Here is a 21904-nt window from a genome sequence, read left to right on the forward strand (position 1 = left end):
ATTCCTTTTATTGAATTGTTCTTGGAACTTTGTAAAATATCAGCTGGGCTTATTTGTGTGGGAAGAAGGATTTTTTTTTTTTTTTTTAATCCACAGAGTACTCAAACTGTGTTTAATAAATTTATTTATTTATTTTTGGCCGCGTTGGGTCTTCATTGCGGCACGCAGGCTTTCTCTAGTTGTGGCGAGCGGGGGGCTATTCTTCGTTGTGGAGCGCAGGCTTCTCATTGTGGTGGCTTCTCTTGTTGTAGAGCATGGGCTCTGGGTGTGTGGGCTTCAGTAGTTGTGGCATGCGGGCTCAGTTGTTGTGGCTTGTGGGCTCTAGAGTGCAGGCTCAGTAGTTGTGGTGCGCAGGCTTAGTTGCTCCGTGGTATGTGGGATCTTCCTGGACCAGAGCTCGAACCTGTGTCCCCTGCATTGGCAGGTGGATTCTTTTTTTTTTTTTTACGGTACGCCGGCCTCTCACTGTTGTGGCCTCTCCCGTTGCGGAGCACAGGCTCCGGACGTGCAAGCTCAGCGGCCATGGCTCACGGGCCCAGCCGCTCCGCGGCATGTGGGATCTTCCCAGACCAGGGCACGAACTCGTGTCCCCTGCATTGGCAGGTGGACTCTCAACTACTGCGGCACCAGGAAAGCCCGGCAGGTGGATTCCTAACCCTGGTGCCACCAGGGAAGTCTGGGAATTTTTTTTTTTAAATATGAGAAAGAACAGAGCATAATGTGACAAACAACTATTTCCTATCACCGCATTAGTACTGACAGTTTTTAGCATTTTGTTGGATTTGCTTCATCTCTTTTATTGTATAAAAGAATTAATTGTAAAGTTGCAATCCTTCTAATCCTCACCATCAGTTCTCCTCATTCCCCAGAAGCAGTTACTAGTATGAATGTGGTATGTTTCCTACCAGATCATTTTGTTTATACTGTTACATATACATTCATACCTATGAACAATATAGGGTATTACTTTATATGTGTGGTCGTTATAAGTTTTTTTTTTGCTTTTAATCAATATGTATGCAAATGATTTTTTCGAAACCAAATAGTACCAAAAAAAAAAAAGTAATGAATGACAACAATCTCCTGACTTGCGCTCAGTTCCACTTGCATTGTCATCCATTTTCAACTCTTGTAGCTGTTTTTTTTTTTTCTTTATTTTAGTTTGTTTCATTTCCTTCAGGTCTCCAGGAAACCTAGAGAAGAACCGCTATGGGGATGTACCCTGCCTGGACCAAACTAGAGTGAAGCTGACAAAACGAAGCGGCCACGCTCAGGTAGAAAGATAAATGCCATCCTTTTAGGAGCACTGAGGGAAATTTAAGCCTCTTCCAAAGTGAAGCTTACTAATACTATAGTAGAAAGAACATGGACTCTAAGCCAGAGAGAGAAGGTTTGAGTTTTATTTTTTTAAACTATATATATATATATATATTTTTTAATTAATTTATTTATTTTTGGCTACGTTAGGTCTTCGTTGTTGCGCATGGGCTTTCTCTAGTTGCGGCGAGCAGGGGCTGCTCTCTTGCGGTGTCTGGGCTTCTCATTGCGGTGGCTTATCTTCTTGCAGAGCAGGGGCTCTAGGTGCGCGGGCTTCAGTAGTTGTGGCATGAGGGCTCAGTAGTTGTGGCTCGCGGGCTTAGTTGCTCTGCGGCATGTGGGATCTTCCTGGACCAGGGCTGGAACCCATGTCCCCTGCATTGGCAGGCGGATTCTTAACCACCGTGCCACCAGAGCAGCCTCAAGGTTTTAGTTTTAGACTACATACTAGTTATTAACATACACAAGTCCCTATGTGCCCATCTCACAGTACTAAGTAGAAATTAAATGAAATATTTTATATACATGCTGATAGCACAAAGTTTGGTATATTACTGTAGGTGCTTGATAAATGTTCAATTATTTCGCCTTTTACTCCTAATAAAGTCATAGTCATGTCATCCACCATACTGGTGAGTGTATATGCGTCAATACCAGGTGACTCTCGTTATAAGTGACCTCTAGGACTTCCCTGGTGGTCCAGTGATTAAGACTCCACGCTCCCAATGCAGGGGGCCTGGGTTTGATCCCTGGTCGGGGAACTAGATCCTGCATGCCGCAACTAAGACCCAGGGCAACCAAATAAATAAATATTAAAAAAGAAAGAAAGAAAGAAAGAAATCCAACTCTTAAAAAAAAAAGTGACCTCTGATTTTTCCATCTAGAAGATCTGACAAAAATTTTGGACAACTAGTGTATACATAAATATATAGGGATAGAGATAAATTGGTCAGGTGCCTCTATTATTTAATGTATTAATTTGATCATATCTGTGCATATTAAAAATCCCATGTACTTAGTAGAGATATTTAGTGAAAAGTTATTCAAACTTTTCACATACACCTTTAATATCAGTTTCTTTGTCTTCATTTGAGCTACTTTTTGAGTCAATCGAACAGTTTTCCAGAACACATCATTTTTATTTCCTTTTTTAAGTGCCTGGTATTGTCACTGGAAAGTTTATTCTAAGTTAGAAAAGTCTATTAGCATAACATTAGCACATTTTTTTCTTTTCATTCATCCTGTATCTCATGCATCCTCTGTAGCATTATCATTTACTTATTCCTTTTTAAAGTCCTCTTTATTATAACTTGTTTACAGCAGCATCCAACACTTAAGAATTTTGAGGTCAACAATTAAATAGGTGTTACATTTCTTCTTTTTCCTTCCGATACAACAGTTCTGTCTGGTGACCTCTGTACACATCAAAAAACAGCATTGATTGAGGTTGCTGTTCACTATTTAAAAGGAGTTTAAATAGTGCCCCTTAACATGACACAGTATAGGGACTTGTTATATCCCCCCTTTTTTCTGGAGGATAATTCTTAGGAACATCATTGCCTTATATTTGGGTATGTATGGTACATGAGTTAGTACCCTGGGATCATGGTTTTAATCTCTTTTGACCCTAGTGTTTCAAGCACATAAACTGAATTCATAATCCTGTCTAGGATCCTTAGAGAGGGTTTACCTGCAGTGGCATTAGCTAAGAGTCTGGCTGACTGAAGGCAAATTCACCAGTATTATTAAGATCATCTTAGTTGAGTTGGGGCTCTGGAGTCAGAGATAATCTGAATGTCTGTCTTGTTGACTACTCTGTCTTCAAGACCTAGGACAGTGCCTGGCATGTATCAGACATTCAGTAAATTATTTGTGAATGAATGAGTGAATCCCAATGTACCAGGAGACTATTCTAGTCATTCTGTAATTAATCTGAAGTTCGTTGCTTGAGTTATAGTCCGTCTCATTACTACAAATATTGGTATAGCCTTTATTTCCACAATAAGTGGAGGATTCAGGTTTATTAGTGAATTATTCAACAGATTTCACCTGGAATTACAAAGCCGTTAGTCCAGTTTCAGTTGAACCTGGCCTATAACATAATGTGCATGCTGTGTTTCTTCCTACTATTTCAGTTTGCCCCTAAGTCTATACTTTATCTCTGAGGTCATTTTCAGTTTTTAATATGTAATGATTCTTCTGAAATTGCTGATGTTAATTCCCAGTGCTCTCAGAGACAAGGATGCTAAGAGCTGGTATCCTTAGTTATAAAGAAATGTCTCCTTTAAATAGGTGGCATTTCTTTTCAAAGCATGAAGGTAGCTCCAAGAGTAACAGCTCATATATTACTTATATAATATGTTGATTGGCATGTACCAGGTAAATCCTTTGTACTTTTCTATGCCTTCTCACCTGGGTCCTGCAGTGTATACCATTTGAATGTGCCAGGCTGAACAGAGGATGGGCTTTGGCTGACTATGGGTGGGCCCTGGATTGAGAAGCCTGGTTGGGGTGAGTGAGACTTTTAGCTTTCTGGGTCTGCTGCAGATGATCCATTAGCTCAGTGAAGGTGTCCAAGTCAGGGTAGAACACTAGTAGTATGAGGTCAATACCAGTTGCTGTGGGAGAAGAACAGAGCAGGAAACTCTTGAATAAATAATTAGTGGGAGGATAAGTTGGTAGACTGACTATCTAATGGACATATATCCAAATAGCATGGGTTTGACCATGAGATGGAGATTTTTTTTTTTTTTTTTTTTTTTTTTGGCCGAGCCGTGTAGCTTGCAGGATCTTAGTTCCCGACCAGGGATTGAACCCGGCCTACGGCAGTGAAAGCACCAAGTCCTAACCACTGGACCGCCAGGGAACTCCCTGGAGATGTTTTCTTAGGGTGGCTGTGTGGTACTGACAGTTCAGACTGTCCTCCAAGTGTTGGAACCCAGTGGAGAAAGGGTTGATGGGGAGTCATTCCCATCTCTCTAGAGTGGAGTGGAGTATGGATTTTCCCTAGTTTGCTGTTGAAACTTTTTTACTTTTGTCCTCCTGTAACCCTCCATATCCTATTTAATTTCCCTGATGGCTAATGATGTAAATAAGACCGAGGACATTGGGAGGTGGGAAAAGGCCCGCAGAAGAGAGTGAGTCAGGAGCTATTCATTGAGACTCTTCTGAATGTGTGTGGCTTTTTGCTTTGTGTTAATTTAGGCAGTAATGGAGCCCGTTTGGCCCATACTGTTGATGGTCCTAGCTTTGAGGTATAGCTTTCTTCCTTCTCCAGTCACACTTTGCCTTTTGTGTGTCACAGCATGGACAGGTGTTCCCGCTTAGGTTGCTTGGCTTGCCTGCCTTTTGGTTTTGGTTCTGAGCTGTAGTGCTACAAGTCCTAATGAACTCCTTTTTTGTAAATAACAGCTTTACTGAGATATAATCCACATACCAAATAGTTCACTCATTAAAAGTGTACAAGTCATTGGTTTTTAATATATTCTCAGAGTCATGCAATTATCACCACAATCAACTTTAGAATATTTTATCACCTAAAGAAGAAACTCGCCTTGGTAGTCACTCCCCATTTCCCCCAAACCCACCTACTTTTTGTCCACTCTTTTTGCCTATTGTGGACATTTCACATAGATAGAATCATACAATATATGGCCCTTTGTGTCTGGTTTCTCTCAGCGTGTTTTCAAGGTTCATACATGTTGTAGCATGTATCAGTATTTCACTCCTTTTTATTGCTAAATAATATTCCATTGTATGGATATATGCCACATTTTATTTACCCATTCATTAGTTGATAAACAATTGAGTTGTTTCCATTTTTTGGCTATTATGAATGATGCTGCTGTGAATATTTGTTTATGAGGTTTTTTTGTTTACATCTGTGTCTTCATTTCCCTTGGGAGTGGAATTGCTGGGTCATATGGTAGCTCTGTGTTTAACCTTTTGAGGAAGTGCCAGACGGTTTTCCAAAGTGACTACACCATTTTACATTACCACTAGCAGTGTATGAGGGTTCCAGTTTCTCTACATCTTTGCCAATATTTGTTATTATATTTTACCTGTAGCCATTCTAGTGAGTGTGAAGTGGTATCTCAGTGTGGTTTTGATTTGCATTTCTCTGATGACTAATGATGTTGAGCAACTTTTCACGTTGCTCATTGGCCATTTATATATCATCTTGGAAAAATGGCTATTCTGATTCTTTGCCCATTTTAAAACTGAGTTGTCTTTTTACTATTTATTTGTGGGAGTTCTTTATATAGTCTAGATACAAATCCCTTATCAAATGTGTGCATTCTGTGGGTGGTTATTTCACTTTCTTTCTTTTTTAAAAAATTATTTATTTATTTATTTATTTTGGCCGCACTGGGTCTTAGTTGTGACATGTGGGATCTTTAGTTGCTGCATGCATATGGGATCTAGTTCCCTGACCAGGGATTGAACCCAGGCTCCCTGCATTGGGAGCGCAGAGTCTCAGCCACTGGACCACCTGGGAAATCCCCTGTTTTTTCACTTTCTTGATGGTGTCCTTTGAAGCACAAAAGTTTTCAGTTTTAATGTAGTTCAATTTATCTGTTTTTTCTTTTGTTGCTTGTGCTTTTGGTGTCATATCTAAGGAGGCTTTGCCTAACCCAAGGTCACACATATTTAATCCTATGTTTTCTTCTAAGAGTTTTATAGTTTTAGCTCTTACATTAGGTCTATGATCCATTTGGAGTTAGGTTTTTTGTTTGTTTGTTTTTGTTTTTTGGGGGGTTTTTTTGGCCTCGCTGTGCAGCTTGCAGAATCTTAGTTCCATGACCAGGGAGTGAATACAGACCATAGCAGTGAAAGCACTGAGTCCTAACCACTGGACCGCCAGGGAATTTCCTGGAGTTAGTTTTTGTATATGATGTGAGGAAGGGGTAAGCTTCATTTTTTCTGCATGTGGATATCCACTTGTCCCAGTAACATTTGTGGAAGTGAGGTTTTGAATTGGTCCTTTCACTCCTCACTTTCTGCGTGACAAAAAGAGAAAATTCATACCTTGAGTTTTATTTACTTAGTACATCATTTTCCTACCCAAGTGGTATATCCCACACAGCTGCAACGATATTTCCTTTTTATCATTAGACAGATTACATCAATGCCAGTTTCATGGATGGCTACAAACAGAAGAATGCTTACATTGGGACACAAGGTAAGTAGTCTGCCCCTCACAAATTGGTTTTGTGTCATCTACCTGTGATTGTTGGCATCAGATGATAGCATAATTTTTAAAGGAAATGGTAGCTTGAGGTGATGTTGCAGCCACTAGATCCTGGCCTTTCATAAAGATTGAGGGTTATTGAGGAAGGCAGATGAGAGGTGTAGAGTTTCTGTACCAGATGTGCCTGGAAACTCACTGCATAGAGATAAACTAGAGATTTGAACACACAACATTACTACAAGTTTTTGGACTGTGTCTTAGTGTTGCCAGCCCAAGGGAATGGGACATCAGAGTTCACTGGGCAGTGAGATGCTCTTTATGTCAAGTAGGACGTAAAGGAATGGCAATGGAACTTCCCAGAGATTGAGTTCAGTCTATGAATGGGTGTTGCTGGCTTAAGAGGCTTTTGCTGGTCCCTGTACCATCACAGAGCACGCCAGCAGTCTCTGACATGGATAGTCTTTGCTAGGTCTGACAGTGAAGTATTGGGCGCTCTAGGAGGATTTCAGATGGAGCCTCTGTTAATATTCTTGTGGGCCCTAGTACTACTCCTGACCTGTTTTTTGCCATCTCAAGGAGAATACCAGGTTTTCTTCAAAGAGGGTGGTGAGAAATCACAACATAGGAGGACATGACAGGCCATCATATGGAATTAAGGCCCTTTGACCATTGTGGAATATGGCCAGCAAGAGATCTGGCAGATACCTCCTTAACCAAGTGATCACACTTAACATCACCAATAATGGACAAATACATATTATATGCCTCCTGTTGTGGTATAGTGAGAACTACACAACATAACCTGTGTTGTATGTTGCCAGTTTTTTGGGGTTTTTTAAATAAATTTATTTATTTTTTAAAATTTTGGCTGCGTTGGGTCTTTGTTGCTGCATGCAGGCTTTCTCTAGTTGCAGCTAGTGGGGGATACTCTTCGTTGTGGAGCACAGGCTCTACACGCGCGAGCTTTAGTTGTGGCATGTGGGCTCAGTAGCTGTGGCTCGTGGGCTATAGAGCGCAGGCTCCATAGCTGTGGCGCCCGGGCTTAGTTGCTCCGCAGCATGTGGGATCTTCCCAGACCAGGGCTTGAACCCGTGTCCCCTGCATTAGCAGGCGGATTCTTAACCACTGTGCCACCAGGGAAGTCCTGTTGCCAGTTTTTAAGTCTGAATCTAATAATGAGAGACAAACCTGACAAATCCAGATTGTGGAACATACTAGAGACCTGGGTTAGACTTTTCAAAGTTAATGCCATGGGGGAGAAAAAAAGACAGGGAACTGTTCTGGATTAAAGGAGACTAAAGAGACATTGATAACCAAAGGCAGTGTGTCATCCATACTTGCAAACTCAATTTGGAAAAAAATTTGTTAAGGACAAACTATTGGGATAGTTGGAGACTGTGTATTAGATAATATTATTGTATTAATGTTTAATTGCTGCATTGTGATAATGGTACTGTTCTACAGGAGAATGTTCTTGTTCTAAATACGTGTTCAAGTATTTAGGAGTGAAATGTCATAATGTCTGAAACTTAAATAGTTCAGTAAAAGAGAAAATATGTGTTGTGTATATATAGAGAAGCAGCCTTTGCAAAACGATAGCCAAAAACGATAGCTTTTGAGCTAAAGAATGTATGAGTACATTGTACCGTTCTTTCAACTTTTTTTTTTTTTATTTTTTATTTTTGGCTGTGTTGGGTCTTCGTTGCTGCGCACGGGCTTTCTCTAGTTGTGGCGAGCGAGGGCTACTCTTCGTGGTGGTGTGCAGGCTTCTCATGGTGGTGGCTTCTCTTGTTGTGGAGCATGGGCTCTAGGCACGCAAGCTTCAGTAGTTGGGGCACGTGGGCTCAGTAGTTGCGGCTCGTGGGCTCTAGAGCGCAGGCTCAGTAGTTGTGGCGCACAGGCTTAGTTGCTCCAAGGCATGTGGGATCTTCCCAGACCAGGGATCGAACCCGTGTCCCTTGCATTGGCAGGCAGATTCTTAACCACTGTGCCACCAGGGAAGCCCCTCAACTTTTTGTAGGTTTCAGATTTTTCAAAATAGAAGTTGAGGGAGAAGAAAAGGGAAAAGGACCTTTGGATTCTTGGTATGTTGTAATTGGTCTGATGGTCACAGATTTATTGTTTGTCCCTTAGGAGGGACTACTCTCTCCAACAAGTCCTTTCAAGACCCTAGGAACAAATAGGAGAACTATCAGGAAAGAATTTGGGCAGGTATAGATTAGGATGTGATCTGCCTGAGAGTAGGACTTTGTTGAGGAGGATGACCGTGGCATGGATGGGCTTATGGAGGGTAAGGACTGACTCTAAGGGTCTCAGAATGCTCCTCTCTCCAGGTTTAGAAGGCAAGGGCACTTCTTAGAGTTGCTAGTTCTGCAGAATCCAGGGATTGAACCCTTTAGGCTGGCTCTGAAGGCCCTGTGCAGGAGAAGAAGCTCATCCAGGAGTATGAGAAAGAGGATTTCTTGAGTTAAACACTGATCATCTTCAGAAGGCATCAGCACTCTGTTAGGACTGGAAAATGGGATCCTGTGATGTTGAGAAGGCTGGTTTGGTTTGTCTGGTTAACCTTCTTGGCTGTGTTCAGTATTCTGATTTTTATTCATAATATTTCTAATAATATCTGTCATTTATTGAAAGTATCTATTATATATTAGATATATAATCACCATCTAATTATTATAGACACTCTGCAAGGAAGGTTTATTAATCCACGAACAAACAAGCCCAAAGAGATTAGGTGACCTTGGGTCACACAGCTAGTAAGTGACACAGACAGGATTGGGCACATGTCTGTTTGATTCAAAAGTCCTTGCAAGCCAGGTTAGTGGATTGTTTCATCCATGTCAGCATAAACTGCTGACTTTATTTCTTCGCAGAAGTCTGCTGTTAAAGAGTCTAACCTGGGAAGTGTAACTTTCCCTTCTAAATCTCTCTTTTATGCCTTTGAGGAAATTATGACCCTTCTCCGTCTAGCCTTGAGTCTAAGTGGTATTATCAGGTGCTCTGATTGGCAACACCAATTTTGCCAGTGGTTTGAATGTGGAAAATAAAGTATATGAGAGCTGCTGTGATGCAGTATAGTGCGATGTGAACACGGCTAAGAGTCAGAGGTGGGGAAAGGGTGTTTTTATTATCTTCTTGACATGCATGCTATGGTAATGCCATGTCCATTGTAGAAAATGAAGATGAAAATCACTCATAACCCAGAGACCCAGAGAAAATGTTAACATTTTGCAGCATCTCCTTCTAAACCTCATTCTGTGCATACAAATAGATATGGACATATAAACTATCTAACAAAATGGGCTTTTCTGTACATTATCTCTTTTTTCTGTTGATGGTTGTCTTGTGGATACCTTTCCATAGCAAAAATACAAATCTTATAATATCACCTTTATGGACTGCTTAAATTTGGGGGTATGCCATAATTTAACATCCTCTCTTGTTAGACATTTAGCTTGTTTCCAAGACTTCACATGCTCCTGGCAGTGTCCACTTCTGCAAAGAGGGAATTCTAGTATCATAAAATGTTAGTGCTTCCTAAGAGACTTCAGCAAAAATGGTAGTGCAATTAGCAGATTTCCACGACAAAATCAGCCCTTGGTAGTGCCCTGCTTCCCTGAAAGCAAAGGAGAAAAAAGCACTGGGGAAGTACAAGGAATTATCCTCGGTTGTTACTCACTTGATTGAAAGGGAGTTACTGGCTCACAGGCATCTTCAGCGTTCCTGCTGAGTGCCCAGCCCTGTACAGATTCTAACTCTAAAAGCAGTAGTTGATGACATAGCATAGCCCTTGCCCTCAGCACCATGTTTGCCTGAGATATGATTACTTCTCACAAAGTAAAATGACTGATGTAAGACCATATACATTAAATGGTTAAGATGTTTTGATCCAGATGTGCCATCAAGAGCTGAGATGAGAGGAAGCCCTACAAGGAATGTGGTGTTGGGGCTTCCCTGGTGGCACAGTGGTTAAGAATCCTCCTGCCAATGCAGGGGACACGGGTTTGAGCCCTGGTCCGGGAAGATCCCACATGCCACGGAGCAGCTAAGCCCGTGAGCCACAGCTACTGAGCCCATGCGCCACAACTACTGAAGCCCGCGCGCCTAGAGCCCGTGCCCTGCAACAAGAGAAGCCACCGCAATGAGAAGCCCACGCACCGCAAGGAAGAGTAGCCCCCACGTGCAGCAATGAAGACCCAACACAGCCATAAATAAATAAATAAATAAATTTTTTAAAAAAAGGAATGTGGTGTTAAGAGAAAGCTTTAAGGAAGAGGCAGCACTTGAAAATGGGTAGAGTGTTGATCATTTTGCAGTGTATAGAAACATCAAAAAACATACAAATCCCTGTATGTTGTACACCAGGAACTAACATAGTGTTGTAGGCCAATTATACTTCGAAAACAAACTCATAGAAAAAGAGATCATATTTATGGTTACCAGGGGTTGGGGAGAGGGGGAAATTGGATGAAGGCAGTCAGAAGGTACAAATTTATTGATATAAGCTGAATAAGTACTAGGGATGTAATGTGCAGTGTGATAAATATGATTAACACTGCTGTGTGTTATACATGAAAGCTGTTAAGAAAGTAGAACCTAAGAGTTCTCATCACAAGGAAAAAAGTTTTTTTTTTTCTTTTAAATTTTGTATTTATATGAGATGATGGATGTTCACTAAACTTATTGTGGTAATCATTTCATGACATAAATAAGTCAAATCATTATGCTCTCTATACCTTAAACTTATACAGTGCTGTTTGCCAATTATAGCTCAATAAAACCGGAAGAAAAAAAAAACAGAAAATGGGTAGAAAGTCCAATGGCAATGGAGGTGAGAGAATGTGAACAAAGGAATAGAGGCAGAAGTGCGCTTGTGTGTCTATATTGTGATGAAGCAATTTTTTAGAAAGATTAAACTGGCAAGGGTATCCAGAATAGACTGGAAGAAAAATTCCTATTCAGAAAAGTAAACCAAGATGGTACTACAGGAACTCAGACAAAAGATGATATGGTCTTTGTGGCAGTGAATTTCGGCAGGAAGACCAGGATAGGGGCAAAAGGGTAAAAACCAAAAACATTCCAAAGGCAAAAAAAATCTAGGACTTGGTGTCTGTTTCTGGGAGATGAAAGAAATGGGTAAGTCAGAGTTGACTCCAACTTTTTGAGACTGAGTCATTTAAGAATGCCAGTACTGTTAACAGAGTTGAGAAAGTAGAGAGAGAAAGCTAATTTTGAAGGAGGAGACTGAATTGCAAACATGCGGGGTCTGAGGAGATGGATGAGGCGACATGGAAGGGGAATGGTTTAGTAGGCAACTGGTGATTATAAGGCTTAGGTGAGGTGAAAGCAGCTGGAGACATGTGCACAGTTGACACTCTCAGTCTGGATGTGATAGCTGAAGCCCTGTTGGTGAGGCTCTAAGAGGATATGTAGCAATGCTTCTCAAACGGTAGCCTACCTACAGTGTTACCTGGGAATCTTGTTAAAATGCGGATTGTGCATTTCTGATACTCTCCCGTACCATGCTGGTGCTGCTTGCCCAAGGACCACCCTGAATAGCAGGGATATAGTCAAAAAGGCAGGGAGCCAGCGTATGTGCTTTGGAGTTAGTAGTTGGGAAAAAACAGAAGAGCCTAAGAAGGAAAGAAGAGCTTCCCAGGGTCACGTTCCTTGTCTTCTACTTTCATTGTAGGCCCTTTGGAGAATACCTATCGTGATTTCTGGCTCATGGTATGGGAGCAAAAAGTCTTGGTGATTGTCATGACCACCCGGTGAGTTCATCCCTTTTCTATCCATTGCACTTCCCCCCGTCCCCCGTCCCCAAGCATGGGTGATTCTAGAGGGGAGTTTAGCTCTTAGAAACAATGAGGATTAGGAAAGCATGTCAAAGAATTTGAGATGTCTTAGCTTTTTTCTTAGCTGACCCAGAGTTAACAGAGCCAGGGTATGGTGGAGATTGATAGATCTAACTTGTCAAAGCTTTAATCCATGGCTCTGGTGACCCTGTGCCAGTTACAGCCTATCCTGAGGTCCTGGCCTTAACTACCAGAGGAAGCATTGGGAAACATGGAGCGATTTACTTTTAGCCTGCTCCCTGCTTCCAAAGGTCAGCCGTCTTCCTGGCTTCTGAATTACCAGTTCCCCTTAGTTCTCCCTTTCCTTGCTACTTTTGACGATTTTTCTTCTTGTTCATATTTCCACCTGTAGGAGAACTTGAAAAAAAGAGATGTGAAACATAATAGGTCAGGCAGGAAGCTCTTGACGAAAGGAATATTTTTGAAATTTTGGTGTATGTATCTGCCAGAACTTTAGGAATTAATATTTCATGAGTATCATCATTATCATTATGATAATTATAACCCATTTCAGATGAGGAGAAAAAAATTAATGAGAATGTTTGCTCAGGTCCCTTCCTCATGGCACTGTTACAAGCCACCTTTGATTTGGAGTGGAAGAAGTACCACCTTGGAGTACTTTGGAGCCACTGGAAGAGTAGTGAGGTAGACTTTAGGCCTTTACATAAACCTCCTGTTGGCATCCCAGGAACTGTGCCTTTCCCACTCCTCTATCAGCCAAGGGCTCTCACTGGGGAAGAGAATGAACAGTAACTGAGATATAGGGCAGGGAGTTTGACCTGGCCCACCATATTTTCTCTGTCCAGGTGGACTGTCTTTCTTTGTCCACCCAGTGTTTATGCCAGATATGTGAGTAGTACCAAGAGGTATCAGGAAAGGGACCAAATGGATGTAGCTAGTGCTCAATAAATGTCCACTGAATGAGTACATGCAGAAAATTTAGCTGTTGTTACATCTGTTTAGAATGAAGGTTTCCTTTTTCTGCCAAGAAGCAAGGGGATAGATTAGACAGAAGCAATGCAAGAGATGACATTTCTGCCTAAGGGTACAGCAGGTCATGGGTAGAGCAGAGTTATTGCTGTGGAGAAGAAGGATGGAAGGCTTATCTTTCTCTGTGTGTCTTCAGCTTTGAGGAGGGCGGCAGGAGAAAGTGTGGCCAATACTGGCCTTTAGAAAAAGACTCTCGGATCCGATTTGGTTTCCTCACAGTGGCCAATCTAGGCGTGGAGAATATGAACCATTATAAGAAAACAACGCTAGAAATTCACAACACAGAGGTAAATTTTATTTTCTCTCTCTTTTGAAGCTGGGGGAAAACCTTTACTGTAAAGAAAATCTCCAAAGGGAATAGGCAGGATTCCAGGGAGCTTGTAAGTTACTTCCATTCTTCTGGAAACAGGATCAGGATATTCGACTCAGAGCCAGAATAGCCATATTGTCTCAACACAACAGTGGCATTACTTAGGAATGAAACTTTTTATAACGTAAGAAATCTGGATCATATAATATAGGAATTCTGCCCTCTCCAGACATTTAATCTTTCCTTTGCGTTCGTAGAGAAGCAATTGTGGAGAAAGTTGAGGGTGATAGGAACCTTGGTGATAGCAATTCCAGAGGGTTGAGAATCTGGAAAAGCCAAAGGTAGTCAGAGGCAAGGAGAAATGACCTCATTAACTTTTGCTTCTTTTTTCATCCAAGGAACGGCAGAAACGCCACGTGACCCACTTTCAGTTCCTGAGCTGGCCAGATTATGGTGTCCCTTCCTCGGCAGCTTCCCTTATTGATTTCTTGAGAGCCGTCAGGAACCAGCAAAGGCTGGCCGTCAGCAGCATGGGAGCACGCTCCAAAGGGCAGTGCCCTGAGCCACCCATTGTGGTCCATTGCAGTGCAGGCATTGGCAGGACAGGTAATGCACCTGATGCAGCTCTTGGAGCATCCAGAGGCACTAAGGGTGGGGGAGGAATAACAAAGCTCTTAGTTGCCAGAATGTGAGTATTTGATCCATTGGTGGTGAATTACCATGAAAAATTCCTCTTTAATGTCCTTTTAGTATCCCTAGTGTTAGGTGTACTGGCCAGAATATATACTTCACAAGCCAAGTCCTCTAGGGATTTGATGCTTTATACATCCCATCAGCATGATTATCTTCTGATCTCATCACTGTCACCTGGGTGTCCCAGAGAGCTTCAGCTGGGCTGTTGCTTTCTTCCCATACCCTTCCCTGGGGAGATTTCCACCCTGGACCGTGCTCTCCATTCTGGAACCAGTTAGCAGCTTTTGCCTTAAGCGGATGTACATTGCAGGGACTGTTGGCCTTCTAGTTCAGAGGTCCCTTTGGGAGAAAGGAAGAATAGGTTTGTGATAGGTCTCTGTGGAGAAGTTGTGGATTCTAAAAATTAGGGCCCAAGTGTGGGAGTGCTGTCATTCTATCTGCCTGGGATTGAAGCAAGAAGTCCCTCTGGGGCTTCCCTGGTGGCGCAGTGGTTGAGAGTCCGCCTGCCGATGCAGGGGATGCGGGTTCATGCACCGGTCCGGGAAGATCCCACGTGCCGTGGAGCGGCTGGGCCCATGAGCCATGGCCGCTGAGCCTGCGCGTCCGGAGCCTGTGCTCCGCAACGGGAGAGGCCACAACAGTGAGAGGCCCACGTACCGCAAAAAAAGAAAAAAAGAAGTCCCTCTGTCACCTTCCCACCTACTCTTCCTGTTACCCCCATATATGTCCTGAGAGACAAGAGGCCTTCTCATTTCTCTGGCCTTCAACACTCCCTGTGACCTCCTCCTTGAGCCCTTTCAGGCCTAAGGCCAACTGGCCTCCTGCCATGAGGCACCTTGCCATTGAATTCATTCATCCAATCCTGCCTGGGTAATTTGGTAGAGGGAGGGAAAGAGGAGAGGTAGATCAGGTATGACCACTTCCTTCCTTCCTTCAGGTACCTTCTGTTCATTGGACATCTGCCTGGCACAGCTGGAGGAGCTTGGCACCCTAAATGTGTTCCAGACGGTGTCCCGCATGAGGACCCAGAGGGCCTTCAGCATCCAGACCCCTGAGCAGTACTATTTCTGCTACAAGGCAATCCTGGAGTTTGCAGAGAGGGAGGGCATGGTGCCCTCCAGCCACAACCTCCTGGCCATGGAGGGTCAGTAACTGTCCCACGAGCCTCCTATCTGCTGCCCAGACTTCCTTAAACTACCCTGGACACCGCTGAGCCTATAGGTTGCCATCAGTTACACTGAAGCCATGGACCAACCTCTTTCTCGTGTCTCCCGGCGCACGCGTGCACGCAAGGCAGCCTTTCCCTTTGGCTAGATAGATGTGGTGACATTGCCACTAGAAAGGGCCAGCAGCAATGTGTTCTTAATTCCTAGCACCTGCTATCGAACTGTGCCTTATTAAAACCAAATTGTGGCTATCGATTTTTGCCAGGGGCCCCGAGGTAAGTGGGGAAGGAACCTCCCTCCCCCCTTTCCCAATGCCATTCTCCTTCTCAAGGTCTCTTTCCATTCCTTCCCTTTGCTAGGATTTCATGGGGAGGTTTGGTGAGCATCCACCTCCTTCCCAGAGAGCTTGACCAAGTTACATATTCTAGAGAACGTCCTGAGTGCCAAGCACGTTTATACCTAGGGCGTGTATTCCAGTCTTTTCTGTCATTCTCTGTGTGTGTGTGTGTGTATGTGCACTTACGTGTATGAGTCCATACGTACGTGTGTATATAATATATACTGTATGTGATAATATGGTCGTATTCTATAAATACATATACACAGAGATACTCCTTTGTAGAAGTTCCTGGGGCTTCTTGTTGCAGTTCAGGACTCCTCGCTTTTCGGATCCTACTGTTTATCCTGGACGAGCTGGGGTTGGGGATCATGTTGCCTGTTGTCAGACCGCAGAGTGGTGGAAGAGGACACACACACATCCACTCTCCATGCTCCTGCCACAGGCCCTCATCCTTATATAATGACTTATCTCTCTCCAGGATGCTGCCTGTTGGAGCCAAGAATACTGGTTTGTGGTGACACTGGTTTAATTCAGCATGGATTGCCCTTATCTAATGGTTTTTCTTCCGTTTACTTTGCCGATTTTGGGAATAGACCGCCACTGTGATTCCAGACCCTCTCTCCCCTCTCCCTATCCCTTGGGGATTGGGATCTGGGCAGAGATGAATTCACTGAGCAGCCAGAGCCAAAAGCAATCGGTACGAAGTCTTAGAAGGAGAGAGAGGGAGCCCAGGTGTGAGAGAAAAGAGACTACATACCATGAGACTCCCTCCCTGAGAGAATGAGCTGGGGCCCCTTTTTCTTTTGCTAGAATGTTCTTTTTCTTATGCAGCTTGGCCCTGTCCATTCATATGCCCATTTCTTTCTTGCCTCTAGCCTGCCAGACCCTGGAGCTCAAGCTGGGTGGGTTCTGTGTCAATCAAAAGCTTAACCCCTGTCTGGGTGAAGCAGTCCCCTGCAATCACTGTTTTCCCCCTATTCATTCAACCTGTCCCTGTCTGCTCCTGGCCTACCTAGCCTGATATGCCAGGGATGGAATCAAGACTCCCAGCATTCCACATTCCCAAGAAAATCCCAGGAACCCCTAAAACTTCTTACCCTATCACAGATGAGGTTGGCAGCTGATCAGACCTCAATAATTTTATACTGTAATAAGCTTTTTGAATGTATATATTCTTATTTTTACAATCTTTTCATTTTGTATTTAACGTCAATGGACTGAGTCAGATTCAGAAAATAATTGTAATGTTCATATTCGATATCTTACAGCGATACAGTTTTGTATTTACATATAAATATACCGACATGATCAAATCCTTTTAGCTTCATCAATTTAGTAGCAGTCTGGGGTTGGGAAGGTGAGGAGGGGCTCCAAGAGCTGGTCTGGGAGGGATGGGGAGGCAGGGAGGAACCCAAGGCCTCATAGCCTTTCAGTTCTGAGAGCTGCCCATCTTGCCCAAGGCCATGGCCCAACTCTGGGCAGACAAAGGGAACCAGCACCAGTTGACTGCTTGCCAAGTGCCAATCGCTGTGTTTGGTGCTTCCCCCCCCATTACCTCATTTAAACCTCACAACAATCCAGTGAGATGTTACTCTCCCTTCCTTCTGTTTCTGTGTAGATGAGAAAGGTAAGGTACAGAGGGTTACAGTGAAGGTAAGGTTTAGCAGGTCCAGCTCTAGAACTGGAGCTCAGGCCGGTCTGCTTACAAAGCTTTGGCCTCTTTACTGCGTTGCTATCTCAAAGATCGAGATAGTGTTTTCTCTTTGGAAATGAGTTTTTTTAATGTTCTATTCAAGGTATAGACGGTTCTTAAGTTCCAGGTAGTTGATCTTGACTAGATCTGTATGTAATAGACAAGAAGGGTTTCTGACAGAGTTGGTGACTGATTCTCCCAGATAGGACCTCCTGGTACAGGTCCTCAAGTCTGCAGGGTACCAAAGGGGTCATTCTCCCAGGGAAACCCCATACATTTGGTTACACTGGTACCTTGGTTGGAAGATCTTGAGTCATTTGCATCTCTCTCTTAGAGTAGAACCAGAAGATTTGTCCACGTAGGACCACTCCCCATGCTCTGTAGCTCTTCCCTGTTGGCCAGTGACACCTGTGCAGTTGGAGCAGTTCTGGCATGGGGTGTTCTTAATAAAAGTGACAGCAGCTGACATTTACTGGTTGCTTAACTCTGTTGCAGGTACTGTTCAAAATGCTTTCTCGGTATTATCTCATTCACCCTCAAACCAAACTTTTGAGGTAGGTATTGACAGAAGAGAAAAACCAAGGCACAGGAGAATTAATTTGCCACAGCAAGAACTCGGACCACCTGACTCAGACCTCTAAGGATCCATCTCCTGATCTTCTAACAAAATATTCTTGAGTTTCTTACCTTAATCAAGAGCGGACGTATAGTGCAAAAATTAAGCCAGACCTTTCTTTGGATGTTCCCTTGGGGACAAGCAAGCATAATAGGTAAACAGAGGTACATGAAATCTGGGAAATCAGAGAGGTTAGGGGTTTGGGGAAGTATGTAGGAAACAAGATTAATGATAAAAGATTTGGAGGAGGTGGCCTTGAACTGTCATTTATTTGAAGAGACTGTAGCCCAACTGCTGTTAAATTCAGAAGTTATGCATGAGTTCTTCATTGCACATCTAAGGATTGGTGAGGTTATCACTTGCAAGGGCTCCATACAAATGCAGTTTCCTGGGTCCTGCCCAATAGGTGGTTGAGTGAGCGGCAGGATGAGCCAGGTTTTTGAACCATTGTTTTAGTCCATGCCCCTGACTCTAAGGAAGGTTAGCAAATTGATGTCTCCTAAATCTGAGAGAAAGAGATTAATAGCTTCCCCCCCACTGCTGTAGTCTGCTTGTAGCCTTTACCCTTGGGAAGATAATTAATACTCAGTGTGCGCCTACCTGTGTTGGGTGTTAAAGGAGATAAAGGGGAAGAGAGAGAAGGAGCCCTGAATCTGTCCAGGAAGTCAAGGCTGTCACATAGGAGATTTGGTGAACAAGAGAACCCACAATGAAATGCTGGATTGCACAGTTGAGAACGTAAGAGGAAGAAAGTGTTCAGGGGAGAGAGAATATTGTGGGTAACTCAGGCTTCTGCTTCTGATTTGAGTATTTTTTCACTTAATTTACTCCCTCTAGGCTTAGTCCCTTCATTCTGCCCATCCCTGTTAGCTAGGATGGGACTCCTGAGGTGAAGGGTACCCTAGCATCCTCAGCCTGGGAGGTTCACCATTGTCAATCTCCATGTCACAGTGTGCAGGTAAATGACAGAATGCGACTGGTTCTTGGGAGGCTGGACTATTTAGCATCATATCTTGAGGAAGATGGGACTCCTGCCCTTATGGTCTTCCCATCTCTAGAGACAACCAGACACATATGGAAACTCTCATAAATCAGACACCTGCAGGTAGGTGGATCAGGAGGTATGGCCAGGTAGAAAAGCCTTCTTAGAGTGACTGAGTTCTTTGGTAGTTTTGAGATCTCACCACTCAACTGAAGCCAGGTCCTAGCTTTTGTAAAAGAATGTGCTCTATTAGATGATCCTACTGCAGGCCCTTCAACTCTGAGGGTCTAGTTCTTTGCTGGATGGTGCAGATGCCTATAGAGGAACTATCAGACCCTTCTCTGGTTGGGTCAGCTCCCACTTGAAATCCCCAGTTTTAGCTTGTTTTCAAAGTCTCCTCTTTCAAGGTGCAGCCACCTCCCTATTCCCTCAGTTCCCTTCGCACTTGGCCCCCAACTTGGTAAGCAGCAAGTCTCCCCTATAATCCCCAGGCCATCCCATAGACCTTTAACGTTTCTACGCTGTTACATGTGGGGCAGACAGAACGACTCAGAGCGGAGGAATGAACTAATCAAGCTACCAGACCTCCCAACCGAGGTCTTAGGTTTGTCTCCAGCCTGGGTTACTACCAAGATTACTACCCCCAGACCATCATTAGCTAACCAAGGACAGGAGCTAAAAGCTCCACCAGTTTGGGAACTATATTTCCCCTTGGGAGATATTCACCCTATAGTTAACCATCACACAAACGGTTGTGAATACAAGTGTTTTGGACTGCACTGCTCTTAACTGACCACAGAGAAGACTGGGTCTTTTCCACAGATAGAAATCTAGCACTCTCAGAAACCTGTTGCAGTGTTTAGCCTTCCTTCACCCCTCACCATAGCTTTCACAAAATCCTTCTTTTTCCTTAAGCTAAATCTGGCGTTCTGCAGTCTTAAATGCTCTCATTTTTTTCTGGCTAAGGCCAACATGGACATAACTAACTAAACCGGAAACCTAGAGTGTTGGTTGGAGATGGGGAGCAGTGATTCCTTTTTGACAACTTAGGGTAATATGTTCCTGACATGGAAATATGTTCCTGATACAGTTTTTAGGACTAAGATGAAGGTGAAAGTAGGAAAGCAAGACAGTGAGTTGTGTAGAGAAGGTAGTCAAAAAAGGCACAGTGCTGTCTTCCCCACTTTAGGCTCACTTCTTTCTACCCCTCCCCCTGCATCCTAAGCTAATATAGTTATCTTAGCCTCAAGACTGGCCAGATGCACAGCTGAGTCTAGGTCACCCACTTTATCTTGTGAAGTCTGTTTTACCTCCTTGACCTTTAATGAATACCTATTTTGTGGCCAGCAGCCAGTGGACGTATGGAGTATGATGTTCAGAGCAGATGCTAGGCTGGAGATATCAGTTGGGGACTTAGTTTAGATAGAAGCTAGGAGCCTTGGAAGTGGGTGAGAACAAAGACGAATGAAGAGAGCAAGAAGACAGGAGAGACCCTTGGGAGCCACCAATATTTAGGGGAGGATGGAAGAAGAAAAACCTGGGAAAGATTCTGATTAATAGGCAGAGGTAACCAAGGTCAAGACTAGGCTGTGTTCTCACAGACTGGTGAGAGGTGGGGAGTAGCTGGGATGAATGAACAGGATTAATAAATGGATGTTCACTAGTGATCTTGGGGCAGGGGCTGACAAGGAGGAGGCATGAGTGGGAGGTGAAGGGATAGAGACTGCAGTGCTTGGGGTTCACTTCAACCAAAGCAAGGCCCACCTTTATCTATTACGTGTTAGACCTCTGAATGAGATTTCATTTGAACAAAGGAACCTGCTGCCTTAAAACAAAATCATCAAACAACTGATATGCAGAATAAAACACTTTGAAAGCATAAAGCTGGGTAAACTGGGAACATATTGTTATATCTGTTTTCTAGATTTGGGCTGAAGTGACCTAGAGGGGTAAATAATGCTAGGTGAGAGCAAAACATTTCAAGGCAGTGAATAGCAGTCTTAAAATCCAATAAAAAAATTCCAAGCCTCCACTCACCTAGAAATCAGAAATATGGCATATGTACAACATATAAACCAGTTGGTTGCCAGACAAATGCAGTTTCTAATTTACACAGTGGAATTTTGGGGTTCTTTAAGCCTGTCCTGGTCTCTCAAACTGGAGCACCAGGGACTGCATTTGAAAGACCAGGAGAAGAGAGAGTGTCGACAAGATAAAGGAAGAAAGGGTCCTACAACATTTGAGTGCTAGGCATACTTTATTTTTAATCTCACAACAACCCACTGCAGTAGGTATTCTTCTTAGTTTACAGATAAGGGAATTGAAAAGATAAATGACTTGCCAAAGACATCCAGCTAGGAAGTGGCTAAACTGGGATTCTGACCAATAGCTTGAGCTTTTCCCCTTAAACGTATAGATGCCCCTCACCTGGATATTCCCAAACTGGCAATGGTCTTCTTTAGCTGGCAGAGTTTCTGTCATCAGGGCACTGGCACTGACATCTTTTTGGCAGAGCCACTGAAGTGCAGGCCCTAAATATCTCTCAATCACCACCTACCATAAGCACCCTAAAGAACTGTGAGGGTGTGTGTGTGTGATGCCTAGGAGGCAGGGTGTCAGAAGGTGTGATAGTTTTGAGTATATGTGGTTGTGAGTTGAGGATGCATGTATGTGACTGGGAGACAAATTGCTTCTTTGAGGATAATTTTTTTGGAAAGGGCCAGAAATCATTTAAAACTACCTGGGTAC

General features: G+C 43.3%; 1 protein-coding gene across 2 annotated transcripts in view; it reads left to right on the plus strand.

The window, feature by feature from the left end:
* PTPN9 (protein tyrosine phosphatase non-receptor type 9) overlaps positions 1 to 16710 on the plus strand; it is a 79951-nt gene extending 63241 nt beyond the window's left edge. For both annotated transcript variants that reach the window (XM_032623586.1, XM_032623587.1), the window contains 6 exons: positions 1181 to 1274; positions 6433 to 6499; positions 12204 to 12282; positions 13493 to 13643; positions 14065 to 14272; positions 15297 to 16710. In XM_032623586.1, the coding sequence (XP_032479477.1) occupies positions 1181 to 1274; positions 6433 to 6499; positions 12204 to 12282; positions 13493 to 13643; positions 14065 to 14272; positions 15297 to 15511 (814 nt within the window). In that variant the 3' untranslated portion in view covers positions 15512 to 16710. The remainder of the gene's footprint in view (positions 1 to 1180; positions 1275 to 6432; positions 6500 to 12203; positions 12283 to 13492; positions 13644 to 14064; positions 14273 to 15296) is intronic.
* Positions 16711 to 21904: the final 5194 nt, after the last annotated feature.

The sequence above is a fragment of the Phocoena sinus genome, chromosome 2, assembly GCF_008692025.1.
Source record: "Phocoena sinus isolate mPhoSin1 chromosome 2, mPhoSin1.pri, whole genome shotgun sequence".
Lineage (NCBI taxonomy): Eukaryota > Metazoa > Chordata > Mammalia > Artiodactyla > Phocoenidae > Phocoena > Phocoena sinus.